The sequence below is a fragment of the Aotus nancymaae genome, unplaced genomic scaffold (assembly GCF_030222135.1).
Source record: "Aotus nancymaae isolate 86718 unplaced genomic scaffold, 86718_ANA_hifiasm-v0.15.2.pri h1tg000003l, whole genome shotgun sequence".
Lineage (NCBI taxonomy): Eukaryota > Metazoa > Chordata > Mammalia > Primates > Aotidae > Aotus > Aotus nancymaae.
Window position 1 is genome coordinate 34,277,327 of NW_026988414.1, and position 21,918 is coordinate 34,299,244.

Genomic DNA, 21,918 nt, shown 5'->3' on the forward strand with positions numbered 1-21,918 from the left:
ATGAAGCTGGAGACGCTGAGCTGCTAAATTTTGATGTTTTCTTTGCCAATGGAAGAGGTATCCCCATTCCCAGAAAAAGTGGCTTTCCCACCCCCAACAGAAACGGCTTCCCACTCACAGTGGTATCAGCCTTTCAACCTCCATCTGAGGGCATCAACCCTCCATCGCCTGAAGAAATAATGGCCTTATATGGGATCGTTACCATGAAAGAGGATAATGATGATTCTCCTCAAGATCTACCCGAACCACCCGTCTCTAGACCTCTAACTAGACTCAAGTCCCAGAAGGTCCCTAAGGTCAGGTACAAAGTGTGACCCATGAGGAGGTACACTACACTCCAGAAGATCTGTTTGAGTTTACTAATTTATATATGTAGGAATCCAGAGAACATGTGTGAGAGTGGATATTAAAGGTGTGGGATAATGGTGAGGGAGCATAAAGCTGAACCAGACTGAATTTATTAAATGGGATCACTAAGCAGAGATTTTGCAGCTTGAGGAGTTAGAAAGAGCTCTAACAATTTGTTTGGTTAGTTTGCTGAGTCATGGATCAAAAGATGAGCAAATTGGAAATGAATGATCCTTCTTGGTTTAAAGTAGAAGAAGGGACTTAAAGGTTCAGGGATAATAGACTGTTAAATTGAATTTGTCATTTAAAACCTAATTACCCACACTGAAAGGTCCAGAAGACATGCTTTTCTCTGATACTGTGAGAAATAAATTTATGAGAGGAGTTCCAGTATCCTTAAAGAGTTCTGCAATCTCTCTTCTCTATAGGCCAGACCTTACAGTGGAAATAGCAGTCATTCAATTGGAAAACCTAAATGAAATGGGAGTAATTGAAGTTTGAACTGGCAGGGGTCAAGTGGAGGCCCAACAGCCCATTCAAGGTGGGCTAAATTACCATAATAAATAGCTGGGTCAAAGAAACAATCAGAATTATCTGACTTGCACCTAGATCTATAATGTTGGCTACTCATTTACACCAGCGGCTTTCCAGGTTCTCAGGTCTTCAGATTCAGATCGAAATACATCACTACCTTTCTGGGTTCTTTTGCTTGACCAAAGCATTTTGTAGTACTAGTTAATTACAGTGTTCTTAGGAGTGAAACAGATAGTAAGTCTACTAAATTCTTATATGATCCATATAAGCAGAAAAATTCCAGGTCAAGTCACCAAAAGTCTAATTTGAAGCTAAAAACAATCATGGCTCCTCAATCAATTCCCAGTTTTGAGTCTGTTTATACACTTGGAACTCTTTGAATGAAGGGGAAGTTGGGCCCCCTCAAGGAAGGACACAACTGAAAATTAAGACAGTACTGTTAATCTCTCTCTCAGCCTTCCACAAGGGACAGACAGCTCTTTACCAAGGTAACTGTGCATTGACAGAAAGGAAATAATCAGACTTTTCAGGAACTACTGGACACTGGCTCTGAACTGACATTGATTCCAGAAGAACTGAAATATCTTTGTGATATCTTGATCACCCTTTCTTTCCATAAGATGTCACACTAGTCTAATATTACATTAATGACATTAGACTGATAGGACCTAATGAATGAGAATTAGCAACTACTCTAGACTTATTGGTAAGACATTTGTGTGTCAGAAGGGAAATAAATTTATAATTCATAAGACTTCTACCTCAGCAAAATTTTTAGGGTTTGGGTGGTGTGGGGCATGTCAACCTATCCCTTCTAAAGTGCAGGGGAAGATGTTGCATCTAGCTCCTCCTACAACCAGAAAGAGGCACAATGCCTAGTGGGGCTATTTGGATTTTGGAGGCAACACATTCTTCATTTAGGTATGTTACTCTGGACTTTCCAAGTGGCCCAAAAAGCTGCTAGTTCTGAGTAGGTTTGAAAACAGGAGAAGGCTCTGCAAAGGTCCAGGCAGCTATCCAAGCCAGTCTGCCACTTGGTCTGCCACAAGTACCATTGATGCAGCAGAACCAATGCTACTTGAGGTGTTAGCAGCAGGTAGGGATGCTGTTGAGAGATCTTGGCTTCCTATAGGTTAACTGCAGGTTCTGTCTTTAGAATTTTGGAGTAAGGCCCTACCATCATCTGCAGATAACTAATCTTCTTTTAAGAGATAGCTCTTGACCTCCTACTGGGACTTAGTAGAAACAGAATGCTTGATCATGCATGGGCTACCAAGTTACCATGTGCCCTGAGCTGCCCATCATGAACTGGGAATTATCTGATACATCAACCCATAAAGTTGCCATGCACAGCAACACTTCATGATCCAATGGTGGAAGATATATATATATATATATATATATATATATATATATATATATATATATCTTCCACCATATATATATATATATATCCTGAAGACTCAAGTCAGTTACAAGAAGAAGTGGTCCAAATGCCTGTGGTTCCTACTCTTGTTACAATGCCTTCTCTCTCCCAGCCTGTACCTGTGGCCTCATGGGAAGTAAACAATAAAAAGTGGAGTTACCCCACACAATAATAGTGGGAGACCTCAACACACCATTGTCAATATTAGACAGATCAACGAGACAGAAAATTAACAAGGATATCCAGGACTTGAACTCAGACCTGGACCAAGCAAACCTAATAGACATTTACAGAACTCTCCACCCCAAATCCACAGAATATACATTCTTCTCAGCACCACTTACACCTACTCTAAAATTGACCACATAATTGGAAGTAAATCACTCCTCAGCAAATGCAAAAGAACGGAAACCATAACAAACAGTCTCTCAGACCACAGTGCAATCAAGTTAGAACTCAGAATTCAGAAACCAACCCAGAACCGCACAACTTCACGGAACCTGAACAACTTTCTCTTGAATGTTGACTGGATAAACAATGAAATGAAGGCAGAAATAAAGATGTTCTTCGAAACCAATGAGAACGAAGACACCACATACCAGAATCTCTGGGACACATTTAAAGCAGTCTCTAGAGGAAAATATATAGCAATAAGTGCCCACATGAGAAGAAAGGAGAGATCTAAAATTGACACCCTATCGTCAAAATTGAAAGAGCTAGAGGAGCAAGATCAAAAAAACTCAAAACCTAGCAGAAGACAAGAAATAACTAAGATCAGAGCAGAACTGAAGGAGATAGAGACACGAAAAACCCTTCAAAAAATCAATAAATCCAGGAGCTGGTTTTTTGAAAAGATCAACAAAATAAACAGACCACTAGCCAGATTAATAAAAAAGAAAAGAGAGAATAACCAAATAGATGCAATAAAAAATGATAAAGGGGATATCACCACAGATGCCACAGAAATTCAAACCATCATCAGAGATTATTACAAACAACTCTATGCACATAAACTAGAAAACCAGGAAGAAATGGATAAATCCCTGGACAGTTGCCTCCTCCCAAGCCTAAACCAGGAAGAAGTCGAAACCCTGAATGGACCAATAACAAGGTCTGAAGTCGAGGCAGCAATTAAGAGCCTACCACCCAAAAAAAGCCCAGGTCCAGATGGGTTCACAGCCGAATTCTACCAGACATACAAAGAGGAGCTGGTACCATTCCTTCTGAAACTATTCCAAATAATCCAAAAAGAAGGAATCCTTCCCAAATCATTTTATGAGACCAACATCATCCTTATACCAAAACCCGGCAGAGACTCAACAAGAAAAGAAAACTACAGGCCAATATCCATGATGAACATAGATGCAAAAATCTTCAATAAAATACTGGCAAGCCGATTGCAACAGCACATCAAAAAGCTTATCCACTGTGATCAAGTAGGATTCATCCCGGGGATGCAAGGCTGGTTCAACATACACAAGTCTATAAATGTAATTCACCACATAAACAGAACCAAAGACAAAAACCACATGATTATCTCAATTGATGCAGAGAAGGCCTTCGACAAATTCAACAGTCCTTTATGCTAAAAAACCCTCAATAAACTAGGTATCAACGGAACGTATCTCAAAATAATAAAAGCTATTTACGACAAACCAACAGCCAATATCATACTGAATGGGCAAAAACTGGAAGCATTCCCTTTGAAATCTGGCACTAGACAAGGATGCCCTCTCTCACCACTCCTATTCAATATAGTACTAGAAGTTCTAGCTAGAGCAATCAGGCAAGAAAAAGAAATAAAGGGTATTCAATTAGGAAAGGAGGAAGTCAAATTGTCTCTGTTTGCAGGCGACATGATTGTATATCTAGAAGACCCCATCATCTCAGCCCACAATCTCCTGAAACTGATAAGCAACTTCAGCAAAGTCTCAGGATACAAAATCAACGTGCAAAAATCACAAGCATTCCTATACACCAATAACAGACTTAAAGAGAGCCAAATCAAGAACGAACTGCCATTCACAATTGCTACAAAGAGAATAAAATACCTAGGAATACAACTAACAAGGAACGTAAAGGACCTCTTCAAGGAGAACTACAAACCACTGCTCAACGAAATAAGAGAGGACACAAACAGATGGAGAAACATTCCATGTTCATGGTTAGGAAGAATTAATATCGTGAAAATGGCCATACTGCCCAAAGTAATTTACAGATTCAACGCTATCCCCATCAAGCTACCAATGACCTTCTTCACAGAACTGGAAAAAACCACCTTAAACTTTATATGGAACCAAAAGAGAGCCCGCATAGCCAAGTCAATTCTAAGCAAAAAGAACAAAGTGGGAGGCATCACATTACCGGTCATCAAACTCTACTACAAGGCTACAGTAATCAAAACAGCATGGTACTGGTACCAAAACAGAGATATAGACCAATGGAACAGAACAGAGGCCTCGGAGGCAACACAACATATCTACAACCATCCGATCTTTGACAAACCTGACAAAAACAAGCAATGGGGAAAGGATTCCCTGTTTAATAAGTGGTGTTGGGAAAACTGGCTAGCCATATGCAGAAAGCAGAAACTGGACCCCTTCCTGACACCTTACACTAAAATTAACTCCAGATGGATTAAAGACTTAAACATAAGACCTAACACCATAAAAACCCTAGAAGCCAACCTAGGCAAAACCATTCAGGACATAGGCATAGGCAAGGACTTCATGACCAAAACACCAAAAGCATTGGCAACAAAAGCCAAAATAGACAAATGGGACCTAATCAAACTCCACAGCTTCTGCACAGCAAAAGAAACAGTCATTAGAGTGAATCGGCAACCAACAGAATGGGAAAAAATTTTTGCCGCCTACCCATTTGACAAAGGGCTGATATCCAGAATTTACAACGAACTAAAACAGATTTACAAGAAAAAAACAAACAAGCCCATTCAAAAGTGGGCGAAGGATATGAACAGATACTTTACAAAAGAAGACATACATGAGGCCAACAAGCATATGAAAAAATGCTCATCATCACTGGTCATTAGAGAAATGCAAATCGCCGGGCATGGTGGCTCACGCCTGTAATCCCAGCACTTTGGGAGGCCAAGGCGGGCAGATCACGAGGTCAAGAGATCGAGACCATCCTGGTCAACATGGTGAAACCCCGTCTCTACTAAAAATACAAAAAATTAGGTGGGCACAGTGGTGCGTGCCTGTAATGCCAGCTACTCAGGAGGCTGAGGCAGGAGAATTGCCTGAACCCAGGAGGCGGAGGTTGCGGTGAGCCGAGATCGTGCCATTGCACTCCAGCCTGGGTAATAAGAGTGAAACTCCGTCTCAAAAAAAAAAAAAAAAAATGAGTAATGCAAATCAAAACTACATTGAGATACCATCTCACGCCAGTTAGAATGGCAATCATTAAAAAATCTGGAGACAACAGATGCTGGAGAGGATGTGGAGAAATAGGAACACTTTTACACTGTTGGTGGGAGTGTAAATTAGTTCAACCATTGTGGAAGACAGTGTGGCGATTCCTCAAGGACCTAGAAATAGAAATTCCATTTGACCCAGCAATCCCATTACTGGGTATATATCCAAAGGATTATAAATCGTTCTACTATAAGGACACATGCACACGAATGTTCATTGCAGTACAGTTTACAATAGCAAAGACCTGGAACCAACCCAAATGCCCATCGATGATAGACTGGACAGGGAAAATGTGGCACATATACACCATGGAATATTATGCAGCCATCAAAAACGATGAGTTCACATCCTTTGTAGGGACATGGATGAACCTGGAAACCATCATTCTCAGCAAACTGACACAAGAACACAAAATCAAACACCACATGTTCTCACTCATAGACAGGTGTTGAACAATGGGAACACATGGACACAGGGAGGGGAGCACTATACACTGGGGTCTGTTGGGGGGGAGTGGGGAGGGACAGTGTGGGGTGGGGAGTTGGGGAGAGATAGCATGGGGAGAAATGCCACATATAGGTGAAGGGGAGGAAGGCAGCAAATCACACTGCGACGTATGCATCTATGCAACAATCTTGCATGTTTTTCACATGTACCCCAAAACCTAAAATGCAATTAAAAAAAAAAAAGTGGAGTTACTTATGTCAAAACCCTAACCAAAATGGTGTCAGGGAGGAGCCATAAAGAAGAAACCCTCATACTTGCATTCTGAAATGCCTGCATATCTCCTTTATACCTCGTTAACAGAATACCAGAATAGAACTTATCACAGAATTTTTCTCCGACCTGCAGTATTTCAGGTAAGACACTTGGGCCAGGACATTTGTCTAGCAACAGCTGTCTTCTCCCAGAGAACTAACACCAATCCTGAAACCAATGAGCTTTGTTTCAGAGCAGTTTGCTTGTACTTCTTGATGACTGTATTATTTCAGTCTTTTAAAATTTACTTAGACTTTTTAAGGGCCTAACATATGGTTTATCCTGGAAAAGGTTCCATATACACTTGAGAAAAATACACGTTCTTTTGTTATTGTATAGAGTGTTTTGCATGTATTGGTAGAACTAATTGATTTATGGTGGTGTTCAAGTCCTCCATTTCCTTATGGATCTTCTGTCTGGTTGTTATGTTATAGCCATTGAAAGTAAGGTATTGACTGGTCACAGCGACTCATGCCTGTAATCACAGCACTTTGGGAGGTCAAGGTGGGTCAATCACTTCAGGCCAGGAGTTTGAGACCAGCCTGGAAACATAGTGAAACTTTGTCTTTACAAATATACAAAAAAAAAAAAAAAAAATTAGCCAGGCACAGTGGCATATGCCTGTAGTCCCAGCTACTTAGGAGGCTGAGGTAGGAGGATTGCTTGAGCCCAGGAGGTGGAAGTTGCAGTGAGCTGAGATCACACCACTGTACTCCAGCCTGGGAAATGAAGTCAGATCCAGTCTCAAAAATAAAATAAAATAAAATGAAGTACTGAAGTATCTATTGTTGTAAAACTGTCTATTTCTCCCTTCAATTTTGTCAATTTTGCTTCATATGTTTTGGAGTCTAATACATATGCATGTTTATAATTATTATATATTCCCAGTGGGTTAAACCCTTTACCAATATATAATGCTCTTCTTTAGCTCCTTAACCCATTTTTTCTTAAAATCTTTTTGTTCTGATAATATATAGTCACTCTGGCTCTTTTTTGTCTATAGATCTAGAGTAAGTCTCTGGTAGACAGCATATAGATGGATCATGTTATTTATCTTGTCTGCCAAACCCTGCCTTATAACTGGAGGATTCTAATATATTTAAATTTAAAGTAATTACTGAGAAGGAAGGATATACTTCTGTTATTTGTTTTTTGTATGTCTCATATGTTATTCTTCATTTATTTCAGTATTTTTGTGTTTAGTTGATTTTTTGTAGTGTACTATTTTGATTATCTTTATTTCCCATTTCTGCATGTTTTCAGTTATTTTCCTAGTCATTGCCTTTGGTATTAAAATTAACATCTTAAACTTATGACAACCTAGTTTGACTGATACCAACTTAGTTTCAGTTATAAACAACTCTGCTCCCATACATCTTCATCCCTTCCCCTTTATACAGTTACTGTTTTAGATTGCATCTTTATGCATTGTGGGCCCAATAACATATATTTATCATAAGTGATTTATGCTTTTGCTTTTTTAATCACAGAGGAAATAAAGGTACTCTAAATTTACAATAATACTGGGTTTTCTATTTATTGATGAAGTTGCCTTTATCAGCGCTCTTTATTTCTTCACATGGCTTTGAGGTACTATATACTTTTACTTCTGCATGAAGAACTCAAAAATTTTTTTCATGGCAGTTCCGTTAGTGAAAAACTACCTTGATTTTTGTTTATCTGGAAATATCTAAATTTCTTCTTCTCCCAAAGGAAGAGATTTTCCAGATATAGAATTTTTGATTGACAGTTTTTCTTTCATCAGTTAAAATATATCATCACACTGCCTTCTGCCCTTCATGGTTTCTGACAAGATATGCACTGTTAATCTTATTGAGGATCACTTGTGATGAGTCTTTTCTCTTTTGCATCTTTAATTTTCAACAACTTATCTATAATGTGTTTCAGTGTATATCTCACTGAGTGTATCCAGCTTCATTAAGCTTCTTGGATGTATAGATTCATGTCTTTCATCTGATTTGGAAAGTTTTCAGCCATCAATTTTTTCAAATATTTTTCTTCTCAGTTTTCTCTTTCTTCCCTTACTGGAACTCTTATAATATGTATGTTGGTTCTTTTGATATGTCCCACAAGTCCCTCAGACTGTGTTCATGCCTGTGACCTAGAAGGCCATCCTGGTGTCTTCAGACACCCTTGGTGTCTTGTCTCAGCCTGCCTGAGGGTGGCATGGGAATAGAAAGCAGTATAGCAGGTATTCCTGAAGCTCTACTACCTAAGATTGACACTGCATTCTTTTAAATATTATGCTTCTCTTAATACATTATATGTCTACCTCATTTGATTCCTAGAAATCAATGAGGCCTAGTAGTCCCAAAATAAAGTTTCTTCATGTTGAGTGTCTTCCTCTAGCATGATCTCCAAACTCCCAGGAAACTTCAAAACTGGAAAGTGTGCCTTGCCTTTTCCCCAAGACAAATAAGAAATGCCCTATTTCATACCCTGTAGATTTCTGCTCCCATGCTGTTTCCTCTTGGAAGTCTTCACTAACTTTACTCAGGCAGAATTAGTAGTTTTCTTTTCCAAGTCTCTATAGAACTTTGTACAAGCCCATGTTATTAAATGTAATGGGTTGGATCACAGACAGCTGTTACATATTAGCTTCCTCAATTCACTACAAGGCTTCCCACTGGTATTCACTCATTATTCATTCAAACCATGATGCCAGGATTGATTTTGGTAAGTGAATTCATAGTCAAAAAGGTTTATTCACCTTGATCTCATTATTTTATTCATTCCAAGATCTTATTATAAGTGTGTGCTTGGTGATAGGGAGCAAAACCTGAGAAAGCCTCTTTCTTCATGGAGCTGATATCTTAGTGAGGGGGTGAGCGGATATTAATCAGATCATCACAAAATGTTATATGACAATTAACAATAGCTAATATCTACTGAGGGTTTAGGATGTGTGAGGCACTATCTTAAGAGTATTTATCTCTATTCATTTTTTTCCTCAAAACAATTTTGGGTATTAGAGGATATTACTCTCTTTTTATAGATAAGAAAAGTGAATAGAGAAAGGCAAAGTAATTGGGCTACTGTTACACACCTACAAAGTGATGGCATGGGAATCCCAACACTTTGAGTCTTTCTTTTCTCAGTTTCTAAAAAGCAGTATGATAAAGCTTAGTTACAGAGATTAAACTAAAAGAGACAACTCTGGCAAACACCTAGCAACAGGACTAGGTTTACATTAGGTGCTTAACAATGGCAACTGAATTACAATGGCTCTGGGACTCATGAGGGGAATGGGGATTCCCTTTTGCCCTGATGGTGGGATCCTCATAATAACTGCAGAAGCTTCAGAAGGAATTTTGAATGGACAGATTTTGTACAGGTCCTGGGCCGGGTTTTTGTGCTTCAACATGAAGTGTGGTTAAGTGCTTGGCTCTGCACAGGACAAATGTCCAAGCCTCCTGGCATGACATTTGGCCCTTCTTGGGATGGTCTTGGCCGGCCCCTAGAGCTCTGTAACCTGACATGTCACATTGCTCACCCTCCTCAAACATGCGTGGGGCTTTCTAGCTCATACAACTTTACTCTTGTGATCCCCCACTAGAATACCTGCCCACCCTGTCTTTGTCTCTTCAGATTGGTGGCTTTTCCAAGTAATCTCACCCTTCTCAGAGAGAATCTGTGCATCTGCTGTATGACTAAGGCCCAAGTTAGCTCTGATCCATTCCCCTCCCATACCAGTGGTGATGGGAGAGAAAGCCTGTTGTGTGCCTGCAAAGGTCCAACAAAATTGGGGGCCAGGATCATGGTGTTCCTTCTTACCCATCTGTGATAAAGCCTGGCAAGATGGAAGCAATGAGGATGCTGTTGGATTGAAATCCACATTCTGTTCCAGAGAAAAATGGGATCTGATGGTTAAACTCTCCTGATGTACATATTTTACTACCTTCTCCAGTGACATAAAATTCTGCCTTGTAGGTAAACTAAGTGCTTTTTACCAGGTAACTCTCCAAGGCTGCCTACCCACAATGGATAGTGGAAGTCATTAATGGGCAAAGTTTGTTCAACAGACTTTTCTTTAGTTTTTTAATCTTTTTTGCCAAGGGAGTGAAATAGTCCTGAGGCTTCATCCCTCAGCCCAGGTGGCCATCCCATGAGTAGCCAATGTTGTCTACCATCTGCATGGATGGTGCCTGTGCCATACCATTTCGTTGCAGGAGACAGCTGCTGGTTAGACTGAGCCTTCTCTTGGTGGCAGATGTCCTAGCCTGGCCTTGGAGCAGATGATGGGGGCCAGCATCAGCTCTCTGAGCATGTCATCAGAATTTGGGACTCCTGGGAACTGTGCCCTAATTTTGATTTTCTGAGAATGACGAGTCTTGGGTTGTTGATTAGGGTCTGCAATAGGAGCCACCTTGTTCTGGACCTAGCTGAGACACGGGGACCTAGGATAGAATCAGAGCAGACAGACTGAAGAAAGGAGGGGTCTCAGGGAGGGGAACTCCCTCTCCAAAGCATTTGAAAGAGCTGCCTGGAATGTGTAAGATGTGGTAGAAGGAGCTAGACTGGGACTCCTGGGGACATGAGGGAGGTTGGAGGGATGTAAGTTGTCCCTCAGAATTGAGTATCTACAGTGTTGGAAATAGCAATGAATGTTATTAATCTGAGCCCTAGAGAGTCTGAGCCCTAGAGGGGCAGAGAGCCTCAGAGATCTTGTGGTAAGCAACAGGGCAGAATCATCAAAATGTAGCCTCATCTTGGAGGGCATCTGCCATGTAGCCTGGGATATGGGTTGGAGACTCAAACAAATGAAGAACTCCACTAGCAGAACTAGAGTTCATTTCCAGGAACAAGGCAGGAGGGCAGTTAACAGGACAAGGACACAAGGCCTGAGTGGGTCCCATAGTCAGGTTGACTGGGAGCTAAGCCTCCTGGGCTTCCTAGTTCAAAGAGATCCAGGGCCTGGAATATGGAGAAAAGGAACAGGAAGAGTGGACCGTGGGGCACCTCAGGGATCCCAGGGAGTCTGAGGGTATTTATTTCCTGTTGTCTGAATCCAGCGTAGGTCCAAACAGGAGCTATTACCTGCCAATTGATTTAGGCACCAGTATTTGGTGGTCTGCTGCAGCTTCCTCTCCCTGTGATCTGTGATCAGAATGTGGCAAAAGCTGACGAGCACAGGGTTGGTGTGATAATGGTCCACGTAGAGCATGCCGATCCATGCACTGAACCCTGAAATCCAGAGGCAGGTCAGGCCAGGCAGTACCTCGTGACATGGCCCGATTTGTGCTTTTCATGATATAACTGCAGAGCCAGTTTGCTCTCCAATGGTATCTGAGTCTTTTCTGAGAATCTAGAAAATGAGGTATAAAGATCTGCAGTACCCTTATAGATCATATTCTAATCTGCCCATTTTATGGGGAGCTCAAAGCTCAAAGGGTTAGGAGCTGCTGTGGCTAATTCCAAGCAAGCATCAGTACATTTATTGAATAGATGAGTGAATGAATGACTGTGGGCTCAGAATAGAACAAAAACTACTTTTGCTTCCTCAGAAATGGCTTTGAATTTGGGGCATTTCAACTGAACAGAATATCTTCTGCACTGTTTCCAACTAACAATACTAATAATTCTGAGATGTGTTCTTTCTAAAAATTTCCAGAGCTGTGCATTCATAAATTAGCTTCTAAGTGTTCAGATAGAATGTGACTACCTTTGACTCCTCTTCCCTTATACCTCAAAGGTCTGCCAAATGGGCAGGAATTTAATAGCCTTGAACTCCCTTTTGACCAGCAGGCTGCATGTGTCTTTATTACTCAGGCTTAAAGCCTCCGCTGGAAGATAAACTCTGAGCATAAATAAAAGGCATGAACTCTGGGCTTCTGATACTTGTCTTCCCAGGCAATTGCCACAAACGTGAAAGACCAGCCCTCTCCAGAGGATGTGGCCGGGTGGGTGCTCATCACTTACCCATGTCTGCTCCCTCATAGCCACTCTGCATGATGGTCCTGTCAATGCGGGCAATCAGCCACGTGCCCAGGAGGCAACTGATGAGCAGCCTGGAGAGGCAGGCACCCAGGCCCAGCATCACATTGTAGAAGAACAGGAAGTAGTTGAAGTTGTGGAACGCTTTCCTACAAACAGAAGCCGGCCCAAGGCACCACCTTTCAATAGAGCAAGGTTGCTGGGCTGAGGGACTCTGGAGTCCCCCAGACACAGGGTCAGATCCTGCAGGTCCAGGCTCAAAGCTTTGTGACCTCGTGCCATCAACGGGAGCTGACTGCCTTCACCTCACAGCACTGGTGTGAGGAATGGCTCAGGTAGTGTGGGGGCCGCTAAGCTCAGTGAAGGACGAATGTCAGTGGGGACAACCATTGTTTCATGCAATCCTTGGGGTCTGAGGCTTCCTGCATGATAAGAAATTGCATGGGGCTGCAGCTGGGTCAGTGATTATGGCAGAAGTGGGGCTTCTCCATGTCTGTTGCACCAGGGACCTATTCCCAGCTGCAGCTGCTCCAACATCTTCCAAAGGAAATTTCCCAAATGACCACCTGATCCTGTGGTTTCCTGTTGCCTCTGGAATAAAGCCCAAACGTTGCATCCTGAGTTTCAGCCCCCTCACTGCCCCCAGGGGTTTTCTGGTCTTGTTTCTTTGTGTTCCCTTCCTGTCACTCATTAAGGCCATTGCATGGCAACCATTTAGGATTCTCACTCTTCTCCTAACACATCCTGGCCTTTTGTGGCTTCCTGCCTTTGACCTTGTGGTGTTGACTGCTGGCCATACGCTCTCCTCTTCTCTGCCCGTAGAAATCCTACTGTCCTGCTGACCTCATCTCCAGAGTCCCATCTGCAGTGGCGTTAACCACCCCTGCCTCTCCTCCTCCGGTTTCTCTTCTATTCCTTTGCACTCCCTGGAGTCCTCTGTCCTTGTTGTTTATGTGCCTGTTGTCTGTTCCAGTGGACCAAGCTTCTCACAGGCAGATTGTGTTGGGATTATCTCTTTACCCTCATGCCCATGTTATTCCCACAATGAATGGATGGCTTTGAATGAACGAATTAGAAAGGATTTCCATGTGCCGAGCACTATTGTTCTAAGTTCATATTTTAACATATTTCATCCTCACAACGCCCCTTTGAGATATACACAATTATTTGTAAATGGCGAAACTGAGGTTCATAGTAAGCTCCCACATGTCACATGGCTCCTAAGGGGTAGAGCCAGGATCTGGACCCCGGCAGTCTAGCTCCAGAGCTCACCACTGACCCACTGTACCTGGCCCTCACAGAGAGTGTGGGGCCTGCCCAGGAACCTGCCATGGGAGACAGGGAGGGACTTAGAGACAGCCAAAGGCAAAGGCCCACAATTCCCTCGTTCCCTCCTTCACCATCACCTGTTGTTGAGAGCCAGGGGCTTCTGCTTGTCAGCTGTGCCCAGCTTTGGCTGTAGGAAGAAGCTGGCGGCGATCCACATCTGCAGGATCATGAGACCCACAACAATGGATATGGTGAGGCTGAAACACAGGGTGGGGCCATCCTGAGGTGGCCTTTTCCCCTCTGCCAGGCCCTTCTCTGATGCCCAGTGAGAGAGAGGAGAGAGGCTGACCACCCGGCAGAACAATGGTAATGTGAGCCCCATGCTTTATGCTTACAATGCTCACTGTGCAGAGGAGAAAAACGAGGCTCACAAAGGGGAGGTGACCTTCCCAAGACCACACATCAGGTCTTGCGGCTCCAGATCACAGACCATTACTCCAAGATTTCACTGATGTCCCTTTCTCCAGGGGTGGCAACTGAGTGAGCGGTTTAACAGGCTGGGAACTAAAGAATGGAATGGGGTTTTCGGAAGTTCCTGAGAAGACCACAAGAGAGTGGACAGGACAGTCTCTGCCCCCAACTCACAGGTGGCTTGAGGCAAGTATGGAATCAAGAAGCTTAGAGCAGGGAGGGTCCCCAGAGAGCACTGCGTGCCGTGTTGACATCCCCTGAGTGGCAATGAGAGACAGTGGCTAAAAGGAGGCATTGGTTTCAGACTGCCCAGCTCCCAATCCTGAGTCTTGCCCCTGCTTGGAGGAAATGCTTAGTCTCTCTGTGCCTCTGTTCCCTGGTCTGCAAAATGGAAGGTAACATAAGTACCAAATTCATAGGCTGTTATGAGAAAAGGTGCATACTAAATGCTCAATGAAGCCAACATTCACTTTGTCTTCCAAATGTGTAAACTAAGGCCCAGAGAAGTGGAGTAACTTACCCCAGGTCACACAGCAGATCCAAAAGCGTTGCCAGGATTCCCTGCCTCCTTCCATCATACTGCCTTGCCTCCCATTTTACCTTCCTAAACCTCAATTTTCCCAGCTGGAAAATGGACATACATGTATCCCATACATACACATGGTTGTGAGGGCATAACGGAATGGTGTGAGACGCAGCTTTTTGTGAACGCTGTTTCCCCTCCCCGTGAGTTGCTATGATGGCCCATCTTTAGGTCAGGGCCAAGACCATGTGTCCACATAGCAGCTCGAACTGCACCCCAGCTCTCAGAACATGGCAATGACAGGACACCCGCCCAGCACTTACATCCCGATGCCCAGACCTCGCAGCATCTCCAGGCCCTGGTTGTGGACGATGGGCAGCACCAGGCCGTACATGATTGCCATGCCACATAGGCTCTGCACCACATGAATGATGAGGTAGCCTGGGAGCGAAGGGGAGCTGCTGGCAACTCAAGGTCCTTCGTGAGCCACCACCATACCCCTCCCTACAGGCCACCCTCTAGCCTCCTCCCACCAGACACCCTGGCATGCTTGCTTATCTCTTTCTTCTACCTGGCAAGGCCTCACCTTCCCTCCCGTTCACTTCCTACTCCACCTGTCAGGCGCAGTTTGAGTGTTAACTCCCCTAGAAGGCATCCGAAACCTGCCCTGGGGCTGGATAGTCACAGTCTCCTCTGGGTCACCACCACCCTTAGCATACACACTCCCTGGGTTCAGGACGGTAGTGAGGAGGACCTTGAGACTATGTTTCTCCTTCCGTCCTGAAAGTTCCTCAAGGGCAGGGGCTAGGGCTGCTTCTGACCACCTCTCTCCTCCCCACTCACAGTCAGTACTCCCCAGGTGATGAGGGGATGTGTGATGAATTGAATGGGTTACCTAATGGCACTTACCCCATAGAATATAGGCTATTTGCCAGCCAGAGTACCTTGCAATGGCCACCTGAGGTTTAAAAGGAAAAATGGGTTTCAGAGCAGGAGGAAAACTTTATTACCTCTGCCACATGTGCCCAGTATCCCTTTCTCATTGGAAGTTCACCCACAAACCCAGTGAGGTGGGTGTCATGCCCACCCTCAGGTTTTGGCATAGGGCTTAGTCTAGATCAGAGAGAGACCTCAGCAGACTCACCACGCTCTCCGACGAGGCAGGGTTATGGAACTTCAAAGGCAGAAAGTGTTTATTTCCTGCCCACAGCCTCTTTATGTGCTTTCTGGAAAAGACATGGGACATCAAGTAGTGCCCATAACTGACAGTTCTTTGTGAGTAATTAGAGTCCCAAAGATAGCACAGGAAGGCCTGCAGGGCTGATGGTGGGCAGCCTAGCCTCCCTGTGCTGACTGCAGCTCACTGAGGATCTCCAAGTTGCTTTAAAATTCTTGAACTTTAGTCTAGATTACATCTTGTAAAAATAATATGTATTTACTGAGTCATAATAGTGACTGAATCTGATAGATGAGATTATGTGATAGATGAGAATATGTGTGGCCCGTCTCCCCTCCCCTCCTCTCTCCTCTGCCCTCCGTTCCCTCCCTCCCCTCCCCTCCCCTCCCCCCTTTCCTCCCCTCCCTCCCTCCCTTTTTCTTTCTTCCTTCCTTCTTTTTCTTTTCTTTCTCTCTCTCTTTCCTTCCTTCCTTCCTTCTTTCCTATTTTTACAGTTGAGAAAGCTGAAAATCAACAAAATTAAATAACTTGACCAAGCAATTAGCAGATGATCAAGTCTTTCTGACCCCAGAGACTTTTTCTTTCTCTTTCCCTTCCTTCCTTCCTTCCCCTCCCTCTCTCTCTTTCTTTCTTTCCCTCCCTCCCTCTCTCCCTCCTTTCTTCTTCCCTTCCCTTCCCTTCCTTCCTTCTCCCTTCCCTTCCTCTCTCTTTCTCTCTCTCTCTCTTTCTTTCTTTCCCGTCTCAGTTCACTGCAACCTCTGCCTCCTGGGTTCAGGCAATCCTCCCATTTCAGCATCCCAAGTAATTGGAACTATAGGCCCATGACACCATACCCAGCTAATTATTTTATTTTATTTTATTTTTGTAGAAACAGGGTCTCACTGTATTGCCCAGGCTGGTCTCAAATTCCCAGACTCAAGCCATCCTCCTGCCTAGGCCTCCCAATGTGCTAGAATTACAGGTGTGGCCACTGTACCTGGCCTATTTTTCTTCCTATATTTTCTTGTTTTTCTATGATATCATACATATTCCTGGTAAAGGAGGCACAAATGATTCTGAAAGTGATCTTACCTGTAACAGACCAAAATGTGGAACAGATAGCTCACACACGTGAGTGAGGCAGGCAAAATGGTCGCCACCCAGACTCCTGAAATATGAAAAGTGATATGAGAAGCCTCAAAAAATTAACATGAAACAGAATTTTCAAAATGCAGAATACTGCACTACAAAGTACTAAGCAAATGAAGTAGACTTTAACACATTTCTTGTGTAAGTAAACTTTTGCTCATTTTCTGTTTTATTTTAGCTGCATACACCCTTAGTATATTTCCTGCATAATCTTCTCATTTTGTGCTAATATTTTCACTCTACAGTGAATAAAGGAAGAAAAATTATGGAGTATTTTCCATATATCATACATAGCCTCTGTCCATGAAAAACATATTTGACCTCTAATTGCCACTTTCTGGGAGGAGTGTTGGTTATACCTCAACTGGGTACAAAGGTAACTGGGATCAAGATGTCTTGACTATTTACTCATCCACCCTTCAGCAAGTTTTGATATTGAGAATCTCTAATGTGCTTTTACAGAGATTGTGCGAGTTCATGAGAGAGGGATGTAGAAACAGGGAAGGAAGATGATTTGTTGGTTTAAAAACTTCTGTAGAAGTTGATTATCAATAGGTGCAGAAAAAACATTTGACAAAATCCAGCATCTCTTTACAATTAAAAACATTCAACATCTAGTGTTCTGCTGCACAGTACAGTAGCTATAGTTAACAATAATGTGTTGTATATTTCAAAATAACTAGAAGAAGGATTTTGAATGTTCTCACCACAAATAAATGATAAGTGTTTAAGCGGATGGGTCTACTACTTTAATCATCAGTCAATGTATATATGTATCTAAACAATTGTATCTAATAAGTATGTACAGTGTTTATGTGTCAATTAAAAATAAAACAAAACAACACTACTCAACATATTAGGAATACAAAATAACGTCCTTAGCCTGATAAAGAGCATCTGCTAAAAACCCACAGTTAACATCATACTTAATGGTAAAAGACTGAATGCTTTCCCCCTAACCTCAAAACACCTTATCTACTCTCATCAATTCTAGTCAACATTGTACTAAAGGTTTGGGCCAATGCAATTAGGCAAGAAAAAGAAAATAAAATGCATCTAGATTGGAAAGGAAGAAATAAAACTCTCTAGGATCTCATATATAGAAAAACCTAGAAATACACAAAAAACTATTAGAACTAATAAATGAGTACAGCAATGTTTATAGGACATAAGAGAAATATATAAAAGTCAATTGTATTTCTATAAACAAGCAATAAACAATCTGAAAATGAAATAAGAAAATGATTACATTTATAATAGTATAAAAAAATAATAAATTTAGCAAAGGAATGTACTACTTGTACACTGAAAATCACAAAAGATTTTGAAAAAAATTAAAGAAGACCTAAATTACAGGAAAGACTTCCCATGTTCACATACAGGATATTCACTGTTAACACAGCAATACTACCCAAATGGATCTATAGATTCAACTCAATTCCTCTCAGAATTCCAGTTCCATCTTAGCATTAATTGACAAGCTAATGCTAATATTCATATGAAAATGAAGGGACCTAGAATAGGCAATAAAATCCTGAAAAAGAGAAAGAAAATTAGAGGACTTACTGTTCCTAATTTCAAACTTACTACAAAGCTACAGCAATGAAGGCACTGTGATACAGACATAAGAACACACAAATAGATCAATGGAATAGAATTGAGAATCCAAATTGAACCCTCATACTTATAATAAATTTATTATCAACACAGATAACAAGACAATTCAATGGAGCAAAAATGTGTTTTTTGAAAAATGGTGCTGAAACAACTTGATATTCACATGCAAAACAATGAAGTTAGACTTCTACCTCACACCATACATAAAAATGAGCTCAAAATGGATCAAGGGCCTAAACATAAGAGCTAAAACTTAAAAAGTCTTAGAAGAAAATATGAGAAAAATCCTTGTGACCTTGGGTTAGGCAATGGTTTCTTAGATAAGACACCAAAAGCACAAGTGATATAAGAAAAAACAGATATATTTGGCTTCATCAAAATTGGAAACATTTGTGTTTCAAAAGACACCATCGAAAAAAGTGAAAAAGCAACCTGAGAAGTAGTAGAAAATATTTTCAAATCATGTATTTCATAAGGGCTTTGTAAAATATTTTCAAATCATGTATTTCATAAGGGATTTGTATACAAACTATGTAAGCACACTTATAGCTCAATAAATAAACAGACAAATAATATAATTTTTAAATGATCAAAGAATCTGAATAGATATTTCTCAAAATAATATATACAAATGGCCAGTATATGTAAAAGTACATGTAAAGATACTAAACATTATTGGCCACTAAAGAAATGAAAATAAAAACAACAGTGAGATTCCACTGCATCTCCACTAGATGGCTATAAATAAAAAGATGGATAATAATAAGTGCTGGTGAGGATTCAGAGAAATTGTAATTCCCATGATGCTGGTTAGAATAAACAGTGATGCAGCTACTTATGAAAACAGTCTAGTAGTTCAACCAAAGGTTAAAGATAGAGTTGTCATATGTTTAACCAGCTATTCCACTCCTAGATATATACCCAAAATATATAAAAATATATACAAAAAACTTGTATATCCATAGATATATCACTGGAATAGGTCATTTCCATTTTAAGACAAAGTGCCTTTCTTATTGTCTAGGGCAAAGGACCTGAATAGACATTTCTCAAAAGAAGACATACCAATGGCCAACCAGCATATAAAAAATGTTCATCATCATTAATTATCAGGGAAATACAAATCAAAACCACAATGAAATATCACCTTATACTTGTGAGAATGGCTATTATAAAGAAGACAAGAGATAAGTGTTGGCAAGGATGTGGAGAAAAAGGAACTCTAGTATACTGTTAGTGTGAATGTAAATTAGTACAACTTTTCCTCAAAAAAGTAAAAAAGCAATTACCATATGATCCACCAATCTCACTACTTGGTACATATCCAAAGGAAATGAAATCAGTATATTGAAGAGATATCTGCACTCCTATTTTCAGTGCAGCACTGTTCACAATAGCCAACATATGGAATCAACCTAAGTGTCCAACAAGAGATGAATGAATAGAGAAAATACGTCATACATTGTATACAATGGAATACTACTGAGCCTTTAAAAAGAAGGAATTCTGCCATATGTGACAACATGGATGAACCTGGAGAACATTACATTAAGTGAAATAAGCCAGGCACAGAAAGACAAATACTGCATGATCTCACTTATATGTAGAATCTAAAAGAGGTGAACTCATGAAAGCAGAGTAGAATAGTGGTTAGCAGGGGCAGGCAGGAGTGTGAGGGGTGTAATTGGGGAGATGTGGGTCAAAGGATACAAAATTTCAGTTAGACAAGAGACTAAGTTAAAGAGATCTATTTTTAAGTGACTTTCAAGTAAAATTTGAAAGACATAAATGAACATTTCATAAAGAAAGATCAAGGCTTGGTGTTTCACTTTTTCAAAATAGAAAATAATCATTTTAGTATTTTCCATTGGCATTGAGGCAAAATGGGCAATTTAAGATAAGAAAATTTTCAGGGCATGTTCATTTCAGCACCAGTTTCATTAAAGAAATGGCTGTGTCTTGACCCCTTTGTCTTTCTAGTCAACCCAGGGAGGTAAACTAGCTCTAACACATTTTTCTCCAAGTGTGGTCATCTCAGCCAGGTATATCAATACTAGAAGCCAGAAATACTACACATGTGCACCTGCCATCAGTTACAAGCCCCTCACTCAGTTTCCCACACAGGTGTGGGAACAGGTGGCTTATGATTTTACCTTTGGTAACGCTGATCAGCTCTTTCACCTGCAGGATGCCTGGGATCAGGATCCCTGAATGGTTCATGGAGGTGATGTAGCTCTCCAGCTTGTTTTCAAACATGTCCAGCTCATCTCTCACATACACAAACATGCAGAACTCGATGACAATGAACTGGGGACAGAGAGCAAAGTTTCCAGATGTTACTTTAGTCCATCTCATCATGGGAATAACACGTGGATTTTTCTTTGAGGTTGAGGCCAGGGTCTTCCAGGGACTCAAAACTCTTCTGAAAATGATTCTAGACCCTGGCTATTCTAAGATGAATGGGATTTTGAGTTCTTGGGAGATAGGAATCACTTCATGATCTGTTCTTTACCCTCCAGAAAACAAGACAAGGGCCCATAAGGGCTCAAGAAACTCTACAAACATTCATAGAACCAGTAAAAAAGAATGACTAACTTTGAATAAGGGGTGATCTGGGGAACAATTCCATCCCTATCTCCCACTGATTCCCTTCACTGATCTTGGCACATTGGAGAAAGCACTGTTTCTTGTACAAATGTCATGGTTGCCCAACATCTTAGCAACCTGTTGTTATGCCACTGCTTCTATAGTTCCTGCTGTCATTTCACTCCAACAACCCAATTGTGTTTATCTCTGAAAGTGGGGCTCATACAGAATCGTGTTCAAGCAGCTGCTAGATCCTGAATGATTTGCTAAACTTCTAGAGCATTTCACCTTATCCTTTTTCTCTCTTAAGATGGCAGGTACCTCATACCATGTCTTATCTCCTTCTTATAGACCATGAGGTTCTCCTAGCCCAGGACTAAGCTGAATCAGTTCTTTGCCCTCTTCCAACTCTTAGCACAGTGCTGGCAGAGTAGATATTCCATAAATACTTAAGAAACAATGTCATTCTAAATGTGTTATTCATTGTTGCAGAGAACTTGAAAGTTATTGTTGTCCCTTAAAATCCATCCTCACTTCTTTGGGCACGGAGCTAGACTACATTGCCCAGTCTCCCTTATGGCCACATGACTAGGTTCTTGCCAATGGAAGAAGAGTGGAAGCAATATTTGATACTTCCACACTTAGTCCATGGAAACCCTTCACATGCATCTCTCCTTGCTTTGCCCTC

At 41.5% G+C, this 21,918-nt stretch overlaps 1 protein-coding gene across 1 annotated transcript in view; it reads right to left on the bottom strand.

Moving 5' to 3' along the window:
• Positions 1–6,253: 6,253 nt before the first annotated feature.
• Positions 6,254–21,918, bottom strand: part of LOC105733377 (stimulated by retinoic acid gene 6 protein-like) — a 433,741-nt gene continuing 418,076 nt past the window's right edge. The window contains exons 20-28 of the mRNA XM_064379820.1: positions 20,798–20,951; positions 16,971–17,046; positions 15,867–15,948; positions 15,632–15,680; positions 15,046–15,163; positions 13,866–13,985; positions 12,445–12,608; positions 11,563–11,709; positions 6,254–10,922 (exon numbers count right to left, since the gene is read on the bottom strand). Coding sequence (XP_064235890.1) covers positions 10,777–10,922; positions 11,563–11,709; positions 12,445–12,608; positions 13,866–13,985; positions 15,046–15,163; positions 15,632–15,680; positions 15,867–15,948; positions 16,971–17,046; positions 20,798–20,951 — 1,056 coding nt within the window. The 3' untranslated portion in view covers positions 6,254–10,776. The remainder of the gene's footprint in view (positions 10,923–11,562; positions 11,710–12,444; positions 12,609–13,865; positions 13,986–15,045; positions 15,164–15,631; positions 15,681–15,866; positions 15,949–16,970; positions 17,047–20,797; positions 20,952–21,918) is intronic.